Source organism: Blennius ocellaris (genome assembly GCF_963422515.1).
Source record: "Blennius ocellaris genome assembly, chromosome: 22".
NCBI classification, from domain to species: Eukaryota; Metazoa; Chordata; class Actinopteri; order Blenniiformes; family Blenniidae; genus Blennius; species Blennius ocellaris.
Genome location: NC_137671.1, coordinates 11,481,981 through 11,500,053, shown reverse-complemented (window position 1 = coordinate 11,500,053; position 18,073 = coordinate 11,481,981). Strand labels below are relative to the sequence as shown.

At 43.3% G+C, this 18,073-nt stretch overlaps 1 protein-coding gene across 2 annotated transcripts; it reads left to right on the top strand.

The window, feature by feature from the left end:
• The first annotated feature begins 3,234 nt into the window (after positions 1-3,234).
• Positions 3,235-16,671, top strand: nrf1 (nuclear respiratory factor 1). 2 transcript variants are annotated; one of them, XM_080518141.1, is made up of 12 exons: positions 3,235-3,254; positions 5,155-5,266; positions 5,382-5,526; positions 5,797-5,911; positions 6,008-6,134; positions 6,526-6,666; positions 8,915-9,073; positions 10,054-10,269; positions 10,348-10,446; positions 10,624-10,781; positions 12,805-12,926; positions 15,632-16,671. In XM_080518141.1, the coding sequence occupies exons 2-12, from the start codon at positions 5,198-5,200 to the stop codon at positions 15,790-15,792; spliced, it is 1,512 nt and encodes a 503-aa protein (XP_080374267.1). In that variant the 5' UTR covers positions 3,235-3,254; positions 5,155-5,197; the 3' UTR covers positions 15,793-16,671. The 2 variants fall into 2 exon arrangements, with proteins under 2 accessions (XP_080374267.1, XP_080374268.1); XM_080518142.1 differs by lacking the exon at positions 3,235-3,254 and having other exon boundaries at positions 5,219-5,288.
• Positions 16,672-18,073: the final 1,402 nt, after the last annotated feature.

The following is an 18,073-nucleotide window of genomic DNA, read 5'->3' as shown; positions in this document are numbered from 1 at the left end:
AATTCCACACATGCTCTTCATTGAACTAAACAGAATAACTAAATGGATCTCAATTTTTTTTTTATTACTTAAAACTGAAATTTGAAGGGGTTCCGACACTACAACAGTCGGTGGAAGAATACTCAAGTACAGTGCGAGACATCATCGGCAACTCTTCGTCATATCCACCGCTCCCTCTCTCTCTGAGGCAGGTGTGACAGTTCACACATTTATCTTCAATTATCCTCACTTCCACCTCGCCAATTACATCCATTATTGATTCCAGACCCCCTCCGGCCTCGGAGCCTTATCTATACCCAACCGTAGCCCACAGAAGAGAAAAGCAGAATCGGCACAAATAATAGCAACCCGGTTCATTAACACTCGCCTGCTTTTCGCTCCGTCTGTATCACAGCTTCACCTGCCTTACGGAGAAGGTTTGGTGCCCTTGAGTATCAAATTTAATTAAATAAACAATATGTTCAAAAACGTTATTGGCCTGCAGATAAGTGAGACTTGTTTCCGGTAGTGTAATTAATAAATGGACTAAATGGACTCAAGTTGAATAAAAGACAGAAACAAACTAATGCTGATTCAATTAATGCATCGACAGTCTTAACATACTTGTGTACCAGAGGTATTGTAGTCTTATTGGTCCTCCTGATATTGATCTGCTATCTGAATTTCTGCATTAAATACAAAATGATGGGAGAAATCATGGAAACATGCATGTTAAAGTTTACAGAAAGCACAGCAACGCACAGACGAGAAATCACATTTGAACCCACATTACCTTGCATTACCCTGAAGAGAAATGCAAATTCAAAGAGAAATGACAATCAGCAAACAGGCTCTATGAGGCCCCTGAACAAAAATGAACTGTGGCGTATATGGGAAACTGAGTACTGCTCTCATATTGTTTGTTTTTATACGATTGCATGTTTGGCTTCACTTTGATCTGTTGTAAAGTGTTGCAGGGGCATCCGCAACCTTTAGAGACAAACGGGTAAGGAAAAAATAAAAAACGACTAAAGTTTGAAGCCACCGCTGTACAACAAACCTCCATATCTTTCTGTCAACAGTTTGCCCAGCAAATAGCATTAAGGAACACTGTCAACAAGGTGGCGTCCTGTGTGCACAGAGTGAAAGCAAAGAGGAGACAGGCAGAGGACATGGCGGAGTGAAGGTCAGCCACAGTATGGATCCGTAAGATGTGCAATCGCACCGCAGCTGACCATGTTTTTTTTTTTTGTTGTTGCTTTTTTTTTAGAATATGATACTTGCTGACATTTAGTGAGGCACAAACATAAGCTGCTGTCACCACAGGGTAATGTAAAACATCCATCATCCTGAAGACACGCCAGGGCACCTGCAGGGTGGCACATCAACATTGCCCTGCTGTCTTCTCTTGTTACAACAAACCGAGGCGGAGCTTTACAATACAACGCTGCCCTCTTTAGGACTGATTGAGAAGCTTGTAAAGAAGAACACATTTTCTATTTATTATCCCCTCCCTTTCAAATATATCAATTTATTACCTACTTAACTAGTCATCTCTTTAGTTCACTCTTTTAGGAGTACGTCTATAATGAGCATAACATTTGCAGTGTTCTGCTTGCAGGACACAACGATCCACTGCACAACAAAAAGACGAGAGATGTAAATAATGTCTGTTTATGTGCAGAACATGTAGTCTGGACGCTGCACGACTCGCGTATTTAGGAGTGTAAGTGGATTTCAGATAACATCAACACTTCCCTCCCTTCGTTTGTGGCACTGCATGAATTTGAAGGCCTTCGAATTAGATGGGCTTAGAATTAAATCAAATTATTGATCTTCTTGGTTAACAGTTTATTGTGATAGCACGTTAGCGTGCGCGTTTCTGCAGCGGCTGAGTTCAAACAGTGAGGGGGCGTGGCTTCGCGGGTCGTGTGAGGCGTTCGCTGACTGTGGGAAATCTTAGGTTCAACTAAACGCTCAGACACCAAAATTCTCTGGAAGGCTTTGAATAAAATTGCAATTTAGAGAGATATTTGGAGTAACATAGTGTTAAAAATGGCTCCACCTTTAGCATTAGTATGCTTTATTTTTTGAGAAATATTCTGATGATCAACATCTGCTTCAGCTGCGTCAATTAAATAATCACAGCAAAAACTGTGATTATTTGCATCAAACAATGCCAGAGATAACGCTTTATATTCTGTATAAAAACATTCATCTATTTTAACTAAAATATTGTGGAAAAAATTACAACACCCTCCAAAAACCTACATTTTATAAAACATATTTGGACACAAGAATATTTAATATCAATTTTATCAATAATGAAAATAATAATATTATAAAACAAATATTATTATTATTAAAAAAGTATAAGAAAAAGAAAGCAATTTTCTTATTATTATTATGTTATGTTCTATCCTGTATTTGAAGAAATATATTCTAAAAGTCCATTTTATGCTTTAAAGTAATACATTATCTTCTTTTCATAATATTGTTACTGTTGTATCACCAGATGTTTACATAATTCAAATATATATATTTTTTAATTATTGCCATACCATTACATGTTTTTACATGTCCTGGTAGGAAGCTCTCATCCTGACGCCCGGTCGACACCAAAAACAATAGTAAAGAATGAAATAGAATATTTTAGAGATAAAATTGAAAAAGGACGAGAAAGGTAATATCTTCTATACAGCTTCTTCTGTTCATGGTTGCGGTGACAAATACATAAATAAATCAATAAATCAAATGTACGTTTAAAACAAAGGAAAAAATAGCACTAAATGTTAGAATAGAATACAATACAATACAATAGTGTTGCTCCAGAAAGGATAGAACACACAGAATAAGTAGAAGATAAAGTTAAATGCTGAATAACAAAGGATACAAATTAAATAAAGGACACTAAATATCAATATGTACAGACTTATACTAATATAAATGCAGAAAGGATTAAATTGACAGAAAACAAAGCCAGCACTATCTACAGGGAGGAGTCTATGCGTTTTAAAGTAAGCTTGTGGCATGCTTTTGGTGTAAATAATCTAAATTACCCATTAACAAAATTTTTTTTAAATCTTGTTCTATTAAAACCAACTATTATGAAGAATAAAAATGTGGCGTTTCAGAGCAGCTAAAGTCCGTAGCGGACATGAACGCGTCGCGGCGCGCTCTCTTCCCTGTGCTGCTCGCGCTGTCCTGTCCTCCATTAAAGCTCGGCTCCATCCCCACTGTACGGCGCAGGCCCGAAGTAGCGCAGCCGCTCTGAGGTTAGTGCCCTACCGCGCAATCTCCATCTATTTCAGCCCCGGCGCAGCCGCATCATCGAACCCGGCAGCGTCCGGGTTGAAAGATGCGGATTGTTTAGATGTCGACTGCAGCGGGTTTATCCCTCTCGTTGGCTATTGTTTTTTTTGTGCGGTATCACGGTGTCGACACCTTAGCAGGCGGAACAGTAAAGAGCTGTGGAGGAGTCGCAGGCCGCCGGGGCCTGTTTGTTTGGAGCACTTTTCTTTCATATTGCGCGGGTTTCCTGCTAGCCGCTTCGCCTTGCCGCACTTTAGCTTCGCTCACACCCACCAGCCGGCCTCGCATATGGGCACCTCTCGTACCTCTGCGGTGCCATTTGATCGGAGTTTAAAGTTAATTTAGATTCTCGAGCCAAACGAAGCGAAATGGTTAGCACGGAGCTAATTAGCCGAATGTAGGACGTTAGCTTAGCTTAGCTACGGTGGAGTCTGATGTGAACATTACAACACTGTAACGAGGGAGAAGTAACGTTTACCATTCACCACGTGCAATTATCACTTCTTACTTACACGTAATGTACTAAAAAGACGTATTATACGTCTTATACGCGAGTCGTGCAGCGTCCAGACTACATGTTCTGCACATAAACAGACGTTATTTACATCTCTCGTCTTTTTGTTGTGCAGTGGATCGTTGTGTCCTGCAAGGAGAACACTGCAAATGTTATGTTCATTATAGACGTACTGAATCAAAGAAGTTAAATTAGTCTATTTTGCATGAATTGTGCATGTCATTGAGCTGCATGTCTCATTCAATGGTCACATTTAATGAGTCATATTCCACCCACACTCTATCACACACTGGTATATCTGTGAATATATAGGCGATAAATGTGTCTGTAGGGCATTAACACTTTAGTTACTTCCTTACAGATAAAAAAAAATATGATTTGGACTTCAAAGGTGCAATGTATGCTAACTGTATTAGAGTTAGATTTACACGTGTTAAAATGATCTGATGATTTGGAGACAGTGGCACTGTCTTAAAAGATCAAGAATTTATCTCCTGGATTAATAAAATATCTCTATTCTATGCTGGGATCTTCACTGGGATGATATACGGGGTTAAAACTTAAGAAAGATGGCAAGGAGTTCAGAAATCAAGGGAGCACCCAGCAGTTGGCTTCATTGTCATGTATTTCAGACTCACGTTGTGGGAACCAGGGGTTCCCGTGGATCAAAACTTGTGAAGTTTCTAGAGCAAATATTGTGCAGCTCCTTCTTAGTATTGGTGATAAGATCACACTTAATCTGCATTTTAAAAGCACAAGAGGGTGTTTTACAAGACTGAATTAAAACCAGTTCTTCATGTTATTCCAGTACCTTTACAGCAGAAGCGCTGGCTTTTAGGTCATTACCTGTATAATGAAGTGTTGTCCAGCAGAGGTGCAGTCAATTCACTTAGACATGATGAAACACATGGGAGATATAAAGCATCAGAAACACTGTCCTCAATGAACCCTCCTGATGTTATGAAAGGAAGTCCCCTAGTGGCCAAGCAGCAACACTACAGCCTGCAACTGTGCAAGATTTTGGTTTAATTTGAATTATTTACGTTTTTGTTTCCGTTCACATAGAGTCGATTAAACAAATGATATGTTTTGTAAAATAAAGATGCCCAGCATTGTATTTGAATAATTTTGGCCTGAACTCTTAATTTGTCTGTTAGTTCTTTAATAAATCACAACCCTGTCTTTGTTAATAATCAATAAATAACACACAGCGATGCTGTCTTGTAAGTGTAACCATTTCCGACACTTGTGTAAAGCATCTGCAGGGACGGATGTCAATGCATTTGTATCACTGTTATAGTTTTTGCATTGGGATCACGGCCTCATACCATTTCCTCTTCTCCTCTCAGCATTTCAATTGTGGATCTAGCTGGATTGACCAGGTGGCTCGTAATGGAGGAGCACGCCGTACACCAAACAGAACACATGACCACCATTGAAGCCAGCGCCGTCAGCCAACAGGTCCGGCAAAACGCCCTCATAAGTATAGATCAAGCAGAATGTCTTCCTCCTTGAGATAATGCCCCTTAGTTATTCACATATTTCCATTTTAAAAGGCTGAACCTATGTTGTGCAGGTACACGTGGACACATATAATGAATCCTCCATGATGAGCGCTGAGGAAGACTCCACGTCGTCACCCGACGACGACCCGTATGACGACACAGATATCCTCAACTCAGCTGGCACTGATGAGGTCACGGCTCACCTGGCTGCTGCAGGTAAACTAGAAATACTGAAATCTGAAACAGACTGTCTGGTTCATCTTCTGCTCATGACTGATGTTCTTTCATTTATAATGAATTTTTACTCCTTTAACTGCTTCTGTTCGGTGTAATGTTATGAATTGACCACCAGATGGTACCAGTGGACTATTTAGTTTGTCACTGGTTCAAATGAGAAAAAAAAATGGCAGTTTGTTGTTTTGGGATTATGTTTTTCTATTTGTCTTCATTGCTATGATGAAAATTCAAACCGACTCTCCCTCTCAGGACCAGTGGGCATGGCAGCTGCTGCCGCTGTGGCAACGGGCAAGAAAAGAAAAAGGCCTCACATCTTTGAGTCCAACCCTTCCATCCGCAAGAGGCAGCAGACACGTCTGCTCAGGTCAGCCCTCTTTTCCCATCAGCAGCGACACTCACTCTTACCAGAAGGTCTGTTGTTGTACTTTGTGCAAGAAGATAACGAATGCTGTGCTTTCAGGAAACTACGAGCCACGCTAGATGAGTATACTACCCGAGTGGGCCAGCAGGCCATCGTGCTGTGCATCTCGCCCTCTAAACCCAACCCCGTGTTCAAGGTGTTTGGTGCTGCTCCTCTGGAGAATGTGGTGAGTGTTACGGTTTAAATGATTCTCCTCTATTCGTCTCAGATCATGTTCCAAGAAAAGAAAAACACACACAATGTGGGACGAAATATAAGCCCGTTTAGAAAAATGTGTCTTTTAGCGGTCCGCTCAATAATAAAGGACTCTAGTGAAAAGCAGCTTGAACCTTAACAGTGCACTCGGCCATGCATCGTTAGTGTTCTGTCCTTGCTTGGTTGCTCATGTTCTCGCCTCAAACTCAAATTTTAATCTGATCGTTTGTCTTGATATTTTTCAGGAATTGTTTTGTCAAAAGTACTTGTTGGGTATTATTGTCCATAGTAGAATTTTTAGGTTGTAACCAGTATTTAAATGTAATATGCTGTCTAAAATACAGTATGCATTGTTTTTATAGGTGAGAAAATATAAGAACATGATATTGGAGGACCTGGAGAACGCGCTGGCTGAGCACGCCCCCGCCGGAGGAGAGCTGGCCTCGGAGCTGCCCCCTCTCACCATTGATGGCATCCCTGTGTCTGTGGATAAAATGACTCAGGTGAGCCTTGTCTTCTCTCACACTTTACTCAGGGGAAAAAAAAAAACTACAGCGGACCAGTAGAGGGCAGCACCTCCCAGCAAACCAACCTAATGAGAAACATGGCTTTTATCAATAATGAGCAATAGCTGAGTTTACTCCATATGTCAAGGTCAAACCTTAGCTCTTAGCTGCATGTTTTAACCATCACCTCGGATTTGGATAAATCAACAGCCTCATTCAGATGTATTCCTGATGCTGAGGTGGCGTCTGCCTTTGAAAACCGCCTGAATCTGGTCTGTGCTGAGCAGTGCGAGGAAGTGCAGAGCGCTTTGCCCCCGACAGGCCTTTCACTGCAGCGTGAGCCCCTCTGGCACTCCTCTGCTCACCCAAGGGGGCCCGGCTTGTTTACGCCACCGTCCCCGTGCTGCTGACGCATTCTCTGGATCATCTTCAGAGTAGCCGGCATGACACCGGCCCCGTGGAGACGGACCGTGGCCCCAGGAGCACGGCAGCCAATCCCGGGGCCAGATGATGCCTCAGAGGGCAGGTGTTAGTTTGTGCTTGTTTTTCTGGAGGTTGTAGGATGAGATTATCGTGAGTAACCTGTTGCCTCAGTCAGCTGAGCAAAGCCAGGTTGAAAAGCGTTGGGCGGGGGGTTGTGTTCACTGCCTTGTATTGGAAACAAGATGTTGCCTTGGTACTCTGGAGAAGATTGAGAAACTTTGGAAGTGGCACACATGAAAACACGAGTGCCTCCGGCCCATACCAGGAGCGCTCACGGCCATCTGTAGTCCAGCCAAGCAAGGGTGAGCTGGTACGTCAGATATATAGAGCGTCTGTAGCAGGGGATCTCGGCCAAGTCTGAGCCTATAATTACCCCCTAGCCTTGTTCGGTTCAGGGACCCAACAACATGGCCGTCTTCCTCAAGTCTGATTGGACCACTTCTTGGAGGATTAGTATTGGGGGTGAGGGTGTGAGGGCAACATGCCACTTAACTTACGAGCCACTGTAATTAGGCCATCTGGCCTTACACAATTCTTTCTTATACATCCAAATCATCCACAGGTGGAAACACAAGGATCTGCCGCTGAAGTTTTTTTTCTGGGCCACAGTCAATGAGGTCTCTGATTCTCTAAAAAAGCCGTTTCAATAGGGCATCAATCTCCACAAAGATCCATTTCTTCATATATGTGTGACGCACCGAGTTACTCTATAGATGTTTCTGTGATTGTGAGTGAGAAGAGGGGCCTGATGAGGGAGGAAGGAGGGATTTATTTCTCCCAGAACCAAATTTAGCCTGTGATGTCAAGGCAGGCAGACGCTGCAGTGCCTCATTGTGCAATATAATCCCCCGTTGATGCTTGCATATTACCAGGACACTGAGGACACTGGCACTAAACCCCACCCCGGCATGTCAGTGGATGCGAGTGCAATGCCTGTTCTGGAAGTCTTAATGTGATGCTGGGGGGGAGAATGTGCGCGACTCGCCACGACGCGTCTAATGCAGACGACTCAGATTAGATTAAAAATGGCCTCTCAACTGCTTTTGGATGCAATGGCTTTCATGCACCAAGACAATGGTTCAATGTATGATTTGCACTGATGGAAGCAGTCATACACACTTGTGGAGAAACAGATTGTGTCAGATTGGCTACGCAGGTCTTACCAGTATTTGAACAAAATACTGCTTCAAGCAGCCAGGAGCGGAAACGTAATAGCTGGAGAAAACAGGCGTAATGCGCCGACGTCACAGAGCTGTCACGTTCATGATTCTTGGTTACGATGAGCACTCATTTAAACAGTAACTCAACAATAATGACATAATGACTTGCACGAGTCTCCACCAAAGCGGCTCTCCCGAATGATCAAAGTTAATCTGATGTTTTAGTTTGACATTGATTCCCTTTGTTACCACATTGACCTGCTTGCCCTTAAGTAATACGTACACTTGAGTGTGCTGGAGTCTCAGCTGGGACAAGATGGCTGCTGGGCTCACCCCGCGGCGGCCTTAGCGGTGTCTGTCTGACACGTCAGACTGGAGCCACAGCCATAGATCGGCCTGTTGATGAACATGAGCGCAGTGTTCTCTTTTTGGAAAGCTGCGTTCTATTTTCAGGCCTGGACCACCTCAGCAGATCAATAGGCGTATCCTGCTGCCCGTTCAAGGGCGCGTGTGTCTGTGTGAGGCATTGCAGCGTATCTGCTTTGTTTTGGTGCGATGCAATACCGTTTCTTACCTCGGCGCGTGTGTCTTTGTGTCCTCAGGCGCAGCTCAGAGCGTTCATCCCCGAGATGCTGAAGTACTCCACGGGCAGGGGGAAGCCTGGCTGGGGCAAAGAGAGCTGCAAGCCCCTGTGGTGGCCCGAGGACATCCCGTGGGCCAACGTACGCAGCGACGTCCGCACGGAGGAGCAGAAGCAGAGAGTGAGAGAAACACCGGCTTAATGCAGTGATATTCATCAGGAAAATACATCAAGGTTCAAAGCATCCATCACCTTCGTGCTGTTGGATTTTACAGATTTCCTTCCCCTTTTTTCTTGTTTCTTTAAAGAAGAAAGAAGGTGGTTATGAAAAAAGATTTGACACATAATTAATGTGGTCAGTTTTGCGCTTTCCAAAACATTTTATAATTAATAACTGACATTTTTTGCCTAGTTTATACTTAATTTAAAGTGTTAATATTTTTTTTTTTTTCAAATTTCTCAAATTAACCTTTACGAACTGCAAAATGTAAGCCTGTGAGAGGCAATTTCAACTTTTACAAGACCTCCAGGAGACAATCGTGTCTTTCTGTTTTGTTTCTCACACTTTAATTGTGTCAAATATTGAGGTTTAACATCCCTAAATCAGTACGACACTCCAGGTTCAGACAACTCAAGTTTGAACAAGCTTCATCATCGATCGCTATATATGACGTAGACAGTGAGGTTGGTGTCAAACTACAAGTGCGTTTGCTAGGAAAAGGGAGGATTTTGAGGTAAATAACAACTTAAATATGTTTTCTGTTTGTATGACACATTTATTTAGTTTAATCATATGCTATTAATATTTTTGATATATCAGTGAGAAAGTTAAAGATTTAGGAAGTTGCATGTTCACACTCCAGACCAACTTGGGACCATGATGCCTAAATTTGTTGGTTCACTACAATAAATAATTTTATTGCAGGAATTCACCTGTTTATTTTGAACAAGTGGCTAAAAATATAGAATGTAATTCTGCTTACTTTGGACAAGATTTGGATTAAATGATCATTTTTGTGCTGTTCCAGTTACAACACAAGCTCATAACATAGTAAGGTTTTTAGAAAAAGTAGGGAAGCAACAGCCTCTTAACAATAGGGAGCAGATGCATAAAGGTGTGTAATAAATCTCCTCAATTAACCTCCATGTGTGCTGCTGCAGGTGTCGTGGACGCAGGCGCTGCGCACCATCGTGAAGAACTGCTACAAGCAGCACGGTCGTGAAGATCTGTTATATGCCTTCGAAGACCAGCTGGTTACCACGGCAACCACCACCCAGCACCACCTGACTGCGGCACAGAGTATAGCTCACCTTGTGCCCTCGCAGACGGTTGTACAGACTATCAACAACCCTGACGGAACAGTCTCGCTCATCCAGGTCGGTTTGGATCAATGCGCTTTTGAGTCGGGCTTTTGTTTTGCTTTTTCACCCCGACTCACTCCGCATCGCTCTCAGGTCGGTACAGGACACACAGTTGCCACTTTGGCAGACGCCTCGGAGCTGCCTGGCGTGACAGTGGCCCAGGTTAATTACTCAACCGTGACTGATGGAGAGGTAAGAACCACACGCGTGTGTTAGAAATCTCTATATACATTCATACATGGACGCTCGTGTGTCGCTATTTCAGCGACAGGAGCTGTCCATTCAGCACCACACAATCACAACACAGGCCACACAGCAACATGGGACACTCAGTCATTTTCTTTTCTTTTTTTTTTTTTTTCTCTCCAGGTGGAACAAAACTGGGCCACCCTCCAGGGTGGAGAGATGACAATACAAACCACTCAAGCATCAGAGGCCACGCAGGCGGTGGCGTCCCTGGCAGAAGCTGCCGTCGCCGCCAGTCAGGAGATCCAGCCTGGTGCCACGGTCACAATGGCTCTCAACAGGTGATTATCTAAGAAGTCAAGTGTCTTTCTACACGGTTTCTTTGGAGGAACTGGACTTGCTCATGTGTCTTTGGAAACGTTTCACTCCTTATCCAAGTGGCTTCATCCATAGATATAAAACGCTAGATACCTTACGGCGCCGCCTGTGACGTGCCTACTGCACCGCCAACTTGCGGCGGACACCCGCTCGTGCGAAACATATGGATCCCAGGCTAGAAAATCCACAAAAACATTCGTGGCTCACCTGCTCGTCCACGTAGAAACACAAAATATACCTCATTTTAAAGCTGACGTAAAGCTCTGGAGGTCACGTCCATGTACGCACAGTTACACATTTGATTCTTCGCTGTTGCTCTGAAGCTTTCCTCGTCGAGGTTAAAAGAAGGAAGGAGCCACTTTGAAGAATGCAAGTAGGAGAAAGAAGTAGAAATAAAAAAGTAATCAGAAAAATTAATCAAGTTAAGCACCGATATCTGATAAAAGTGCAATAATTATAGAGAAACAATTTCCAGTATTAATGCTAACCCATTAACTTCAGAAAATGTTAATAAGATAATGAACGGATGCATCCAGGTCACACTGCAGGCTGTAAGGGGAATCTATAATTGCACAAGCATCTCTCATAACTAGTTAAAAAAAAATGGGACAAATGTCAGGGCAGGTGATCGGTCCCCTGGAGATGAGAGCCAACCACTTCAGGATCAGCATCTAATTAATTAGCCTTAGCAGCAAGCAACGTGGTCAGCCATTAAATTGGTTGTGAAATCCATATTCACCTGCGAACAGCCCAGTCACATTTTGTTGATTAGAGAACACCAGTGAAGGTGATAAATACATGATTATTAGCACCCATAGCCCATAAACTGCAATTAAAATGTTCTGGGGTCTCGGGATAAAGTGGAGCTCAGGTAATAGGCCGCCTGCCGGGGTACGAAAAGGTTTACAGTCGCTGTCAAAAACGTATTAGGTAAATGAAGAAGTGAGTAGGTAGATTTGTTGTTGGTGCGTTATTGTTCTGGAGGGAAATCAGCCGCACTTGCTCGTATTCAAGAGGGACCGACAGCAGGATCGTAAAGCATGTATTACAGCGTTGGGAGGATTTAATGACAACGCAAGAGGAAAGTTTGAACTTTTAAGGGGAATTCAAGTCTTTTTTTGTCTTTTGAGACTTGCAAAATGTAACAATTTTACACACATCTGTACTTTAAAAAAAAGTGATGATTTGCGACGGGTTCAGCTATTCTACAATGTCATGTAAATTTAACCCACGAGACGCTTTGGGTTGCCAGTTCACATGTGTGTGGGTATTTCCCAGCGGGGCTTGTTACCTGCACCCACCTGAGCCCTGCTCTTCCCGCCCCTCCGCCCCTCCCCCTCCAGCTCTCTGGCTGTTTACCTCCGCTGAGCTACTCTTCGGTGCAGACGCTGTGGAACATTTTGTCTCTGCAGAGCCTCTTTCTCACCGCTTCTGCTGCGTCGACAGCGAAAATCAGCACCTTCAACATGCGACAAAAGCCATGCTTAACTGCAAAAAGTGCAATCTATACGGTCAAGTTGGTGGTGCTTAAAGTTTCAAATCTTATTTCTCAAACACACCCTAATGGGTAGCTGCATCCTGTCCTCCTCTCCTCTGTCCATCTGTATTCCTACATCACCGGGCCAAGCTGTGATCGCTTCCATTAATTCATAACGAAGCCGGCGTGGTAATAAGCTCGTGGTAATTCCACGGGTTTGATCTGGTTAATAAAAACTGCTTTGTTAGGTCCACAGCACCTGGCCTCGGGGGAGATGTGGCAGATTCCCTCTAAGTCCAGACGAGAAAAGCCTCTTACAGCTCATACACTCCTACCTCTTCACCCCACATCTCACTAATAACCCTTCACGTCCGTGGGGCAGATTGTGTGTGTGTGGGTGTGTCGGCGAGAGATTCCTAATATCGCCACCCAGCTGGTTCTACTATCAACGTGTGTGTGTGTGTTTTAAAAAAAATGTTAAATTAACGTTACAAATGTGTGTGTTGCAGTGAGGCGGCAGCTCACGCCGTAGCGACGCTGGCAGAAGCGACTCTACAAGGAGGCGGGCAGATTGTCCTGGCGGAGACGGCGGCCGCCGTGGGGGCGCTGGCGGGGGTTCAAGATGCCACAGGTACCTACTCATCTCCCATGTGAGCATCAGCGCAACAGCACTGGTGCCGAACGCAAAGACAAAACAAAAGGTTCCCAACGTCAGCAGCTCCGAAAAGGCCACGAAGGTAGAAGCTGATTAATCTACAGCTTCTCATTAAACTAAAGAGGATAAACCAACCGAGACGTAGGAAGCCACCCGTTACTATAGAAACAACTTTTTTTTAATATTATAATATAATTACCGAATCATTTTGAATCATTCTGGTTTTGCCGGAGCTAAAAACTTCAGTTAGGATCATATTTTCTTAGTGTGAAAAGGCTAATGAATATAAACGTACAAATGTTTGCGGTCACATTTTCCCTCCGTGGCGTTTTGAATCAGGCCTCAGTGCAGCGAGGCCTCTGAGCCCCTCGTTCTAATCTGAGCAGTGCTGATGTGACAGATGGCGCCTCGGTGCCTCCTGTTGCAACGCAGCTCTTCTTTTACCGATACGGTGCTGAAGGTGGTTCCCACTGAAATGCCCTCCTGCTGTGGCGGCGCTGCAGGAAGTTGTTCAGATACCCTCAACAGCCATTTGAAGAAATATACTAACTGATCTGAAGGCGGAAGAGGAAAATGATGAGAAGGATTATAGATCACATTTTCTAAGGCTCTGTAATATAAAGCTACGGTCAGGAGACCTGATGTCCTTTTCATTTATTGGTTGGGTGAAACACCCAGTTCCACACGCAAGTCATCATTTCTTGCTTAAATTGAATCCATTTCATACAATTGTTAGCTTAACAGAAACATGTGGGATATAGTAAGTTGCCAGATAAATAATTACATCTGATTTAATGGGAGTGATAATTAGTTTGTGGTTTTGAACCATAAAATTTCATTGCAGAAAAAATGTGATGCGTGAAACAAACGCAATGAATTATCAGGATTTGTACTTTACTGTACATACGACTCTGAATGAGCCAAACTCACATCCACACTAATATACAGGTCAAAGTTAGTCGCTTCAAGTCCAAGAGGAAACCTCAACATTAAACTCAAGCATCTGCACACACACACACACACACACACACACACACACACACACACACACACACACACACACACGGTCCTCTTGTCCAGGGGGCATGAAGGGGTCCCTCAGGGGCCCTCCTAAAGAGCTTTGATCCACTCCATTATCAGTCCATGGTCTAATCACAGGACCAGCTGTCACCCCCCTCCCCACACACACACACACACACACAGCAGTTTATACATACATCGTGTCAGTTTTAAGGTGAACTGTGTGTCTCATTAGTCCTGCAGTCGTCCAAATTGTTCCCAGAGCTTTACTATGGCGGCAAATGCTACAGAAAATTATTGTGTACAAAAATAGAATTTACATTTCACTGACACTTTGCGTCGCGTCATCCCTGGCTACTTGCTATAAAACGTGCACCGTAAAACTGAATCACAGCCACTTCTTCGCCACGTCTTTTGTTTGTTTGTTTGAGTTTTTTTCTTCCTTAAAACCCAGAAGGAGTCATTTGCCCGCAATAGTCCACTTGAGTGGCTAATGGAGCTGCCAGAGCCAGTCCTCCTCCCGGCGATTGACCTCGGCTAATCACCGGAGTGCCGCACGGGAGTGAAGGGCGCCGTTTGAAGTGCGCTGGCCCCAGACGCGCCGCTGATTGGCCCGTGTAGTGACCCTTAACTCGCGAGTGTGAGCGCGCCGGGGGCGCGGCCCTTCGCGTCTGAAGTGCAGCGTTTTGAGGGTTCAAGTGAGGCACTCGAGTTCGCGGCTGTACGTCACCGTGCCAAAGCCCCCCTCCATAATTACCGCCTGCATTAGCAAAACTAAACGCCGTCACAAATCACTGGCAAAGGGGGCTTATTAATACGACGCGCGCTTATAATATACCTCTACTCCTCCAATACACTTTTTTTTTTATTATTATTATTATTCATGGTTTTTCTTTTGCCTCAACCAAAAGATTTCTGGTCACTAAACGGATTCACGTGCGTCGAGAACTTGTTGCATTCTGCGTCGAAGCTCACGGTAATGGGAGCTGGCATGAGCCACGACCATCCTCTACTCTGACCTTCTCGCCGGCCCGTGACACTGTGACAGCCTGTAGGGCGGGGCCACCGGCCCATGTGACTTCGGCGATAATCCACACACAGAGTGGTGGTGGTGGTGGTGGTGGTGGTGGGGGGGGGGGGGGGGGGGGCTGAGGACACACAGTTGGACCATCGTTGAATAATTTCCTCCTTTCCATTGCAACATGGCCGCCTTGAGTCCGACAGCCTTCTAAAGATTGGACTATCAGTAAAAGCTGCAAATAATAGTAATCCAACATTTTTGTAATTTTTCTTTGCTGACAAAATGAAATTTTCTTGATCATTTTTCAAATTCCAACCATTTCCCAGAATCTAAATCAGTGAGATCCTGACATTTGGATTTCAATTTATAGTTTTCATATTAATTCCATCTTTGGTCAAAATGGGAACCTTTGACCAAATTAATTATTGTTGCCTGTCAGGATCATATATTGATTCGACTTTGCAGACATAAATATATATTCCATCTGGCCACCATCCAGTATGGAGTGACTGAATAATCCAATGTAAAGCATCTTTGAGTGTCCTGAAAAGCCCAACATAAAAACTCTGCATTATTATTATTTCTTGTGCCATAGTTGGTGTTTTAGTTTCCTAAAATGTCTCCCACTCCCTCTCCTCAGGCCTGGTCCAGATCCCGGTCAGCATGTACCAGACGGTGGTCACCAGCCTCGCCCAGGGCAACCGGCCCGTCCAGGTTGCCATGGCGCCCGTGGCCACGCGCATAGACAACACAGTGACACTGGACGGCCAGGCGGTGGAGGTGGTGACCCTGGAGCAGTGACATTTCAGACCTCAGAAGGAGTAGAAGCCACTGAATGGCCACCTTCCTTGTTCCTCCGACGAATCACCCTGCATACAATGTCAGAATATATTTTAAAGTGTACATCTGCAGGGGAGGCAAGAGTGAGCTACCGACGCATTGTGTTTACTATGTAAAGATTTTGCTTTCGTTGATGTAATTTTCACCTTCTCCACAACATGGTTTTGTTTTGGTTTTTTTTGTTTCGTTAGGGATGTTCTGTTGAGTATTTAGTATTTATTTCTTCATAATTAACCTTTACTTCGAACAGAGATGAACCAAAAAGCCCGGGAGGAAAGCCACCACTGCGTCACTCATAGTGTTAACTGTTATGACGGTTGGGTGTTTTTTGGGGGGGGGTGGGGGGGGACACTTCAGTGCCATATTGAGAAAAAAATCACTCCTCCCTCGTTTTTCTTCCATGCAATCACAGCTCCGGGATCTTCACTCGTCCCACCTGAAGCACTCACTGTACAGAGCAGCATCTGAGCTGTAGACACTCCCGCACACGCCCACATTGTGTCGTCGTGTGACCTCCCATATGTTTCTACAACCCCCCCACCCCCCCCACTGCAGCCCATGCACCTGCCGAAATCTGCGAAGGCTCAGGACACATGAATTTTCTTTTCTGAAATCGCTGGATCTCTGTTTTTCCAGTGCATGGAATGGAGTGGCACAATGTGGTATTTTCTAACATACGACACAGGAAGGTCGGTCACGCTTGGACAGGATGTCAGACACAAACAAGACCTGCAAAAAAAAATTAAAAACGAGTGCTTGCCATGAATCTGTAACACGTGGTTTAACTCACCGAACTTGTGTATTTGACTAAATAAAAACTTCGACAATGGCTGCTGTTCACCCTTTGTACAGTCTGTTATTTTCACCCTGTTCATTATTGTTTTTACGCAAAAAATACAGAAAAGCCCATACTTTTGTGCATGATTTAGATAGATATGTAGTCACTGGTCGTGAAAAAGAGATTAATTTCGGCATAATATTACAAGTTGAGTAACATTATTTCGTTATATGACTTGCTTTTATACACATAATTTACCATTCTTTGAAATGTATAGTTATAAGTATGTTCATCCTTTTATATGTTCATTCTATATGATTAAACTATTACTTTTTGCAGGATTACATCTCACGTGCTATATCGAGCATTTTCACATTGTTGCATTCGAATGTTGTGTTTCCGTTGCAGAAGCTGCTCATAAAGGAACTCAAGTGAAAAATACGCAAGTTGTTTTGAGTGATATGAGATATTAGAAAGAATAAAAACCTCTATCCAGGTGGCAATCCTCAATAAAACCAGCAGAACTAAATTGAAGTTACTCACCTGGACGGTATCCGGAAACTTCGACGAGTTTCCCACGTGGATCCAGTGAAAATGTAAACAAGGTCTCATCATATGTTCGTTTAAAACACGTTTTAGGTTAACAACAGCTTACAAATAAGCACGTGCAGGAGTAATTGATCTTTGTACTTCAGACTGGTTGTTGATAAACATGAAACAAAATATTTAAGTGTCAGTTTTTCCTCTTTTTTAAAACGGATCTTTCTACTTCCGGTTCTACTTCCGGGTTCATCCTGCAACAGAAAAAGCCTTTTGTTGTTGATAATAAGCGCTAGGAGGTTCATGAAAAGACAAGAAATATTAAACGAATGTGGTTTTACAGTTTTACTAGTACAACATTTTGCTTTAGAAGAAAAATAGCGAGACATAATATTGGCAGCGAGCTTAATTTTTTTAGTGTCACATGCATTGAAATTCATGGTCTGGTCATGAATTTTAAAGTGAGGAAACAATTCACTTGAGATAATATAGATGTTTAATAGTTGCAGTTTGTCTGTATGAGAACTGCATTAATAATTGAGGGGTTTTTTTTATATCTAATCTTGTTGATATCAAAAAGTGACTCATAAATCATGTTTATTTGGTGGAGAAAACATGTTTATGATGGCATTTATAATGTTTTAATACAGACTTTACATGTAATCCATCAGGTCTTGTTTCCCAGCTATGATTGCGCTCTTATGACTTGTTACCTCATGCCCCTTTAATTTTGCTCCATTTTTCTTCTTTATTTGAAATGTTCAGTTTGACCCAGATACCATACAAATCTTAAAGACCTAACACAGACTTAAAAGGCTTTAAAATGAATTGACAGGCTGAAGACAGACGAGGCTGGAAATACTGTACAGAGCACTTTATTATGAAGACATACAAGCTTTGCATTTGTTTCATAAACCAAGTAAA

What these genes read in the sequence shown, in the direction of transcription:
- nrf1 (XM_080518141.1), top strand. Translation starts at nt 5,198, where the DNA reads ATGGAGGAGCACGCCGTACACCAAACAGAACACATGACCACCATTGAA. An exon ending in CCAGCGCCGTCAGCCAACAG is followed by an intron (nt 5,267 to 5,381) that starts GTCCGGCAAAAC and finishes TATGTTGTGCAG; the next exon opens with GTACACGTGGACACATATAA. An exon ending in CAACCGTGACTGATGGAGAG is followed by an intron (nt 10,447 to 10,623) that starts GTAAGAACCACA and finishes TTTTCTCTCCAG; the next exon opens with GTGGAACAAAACTGGGCCAC.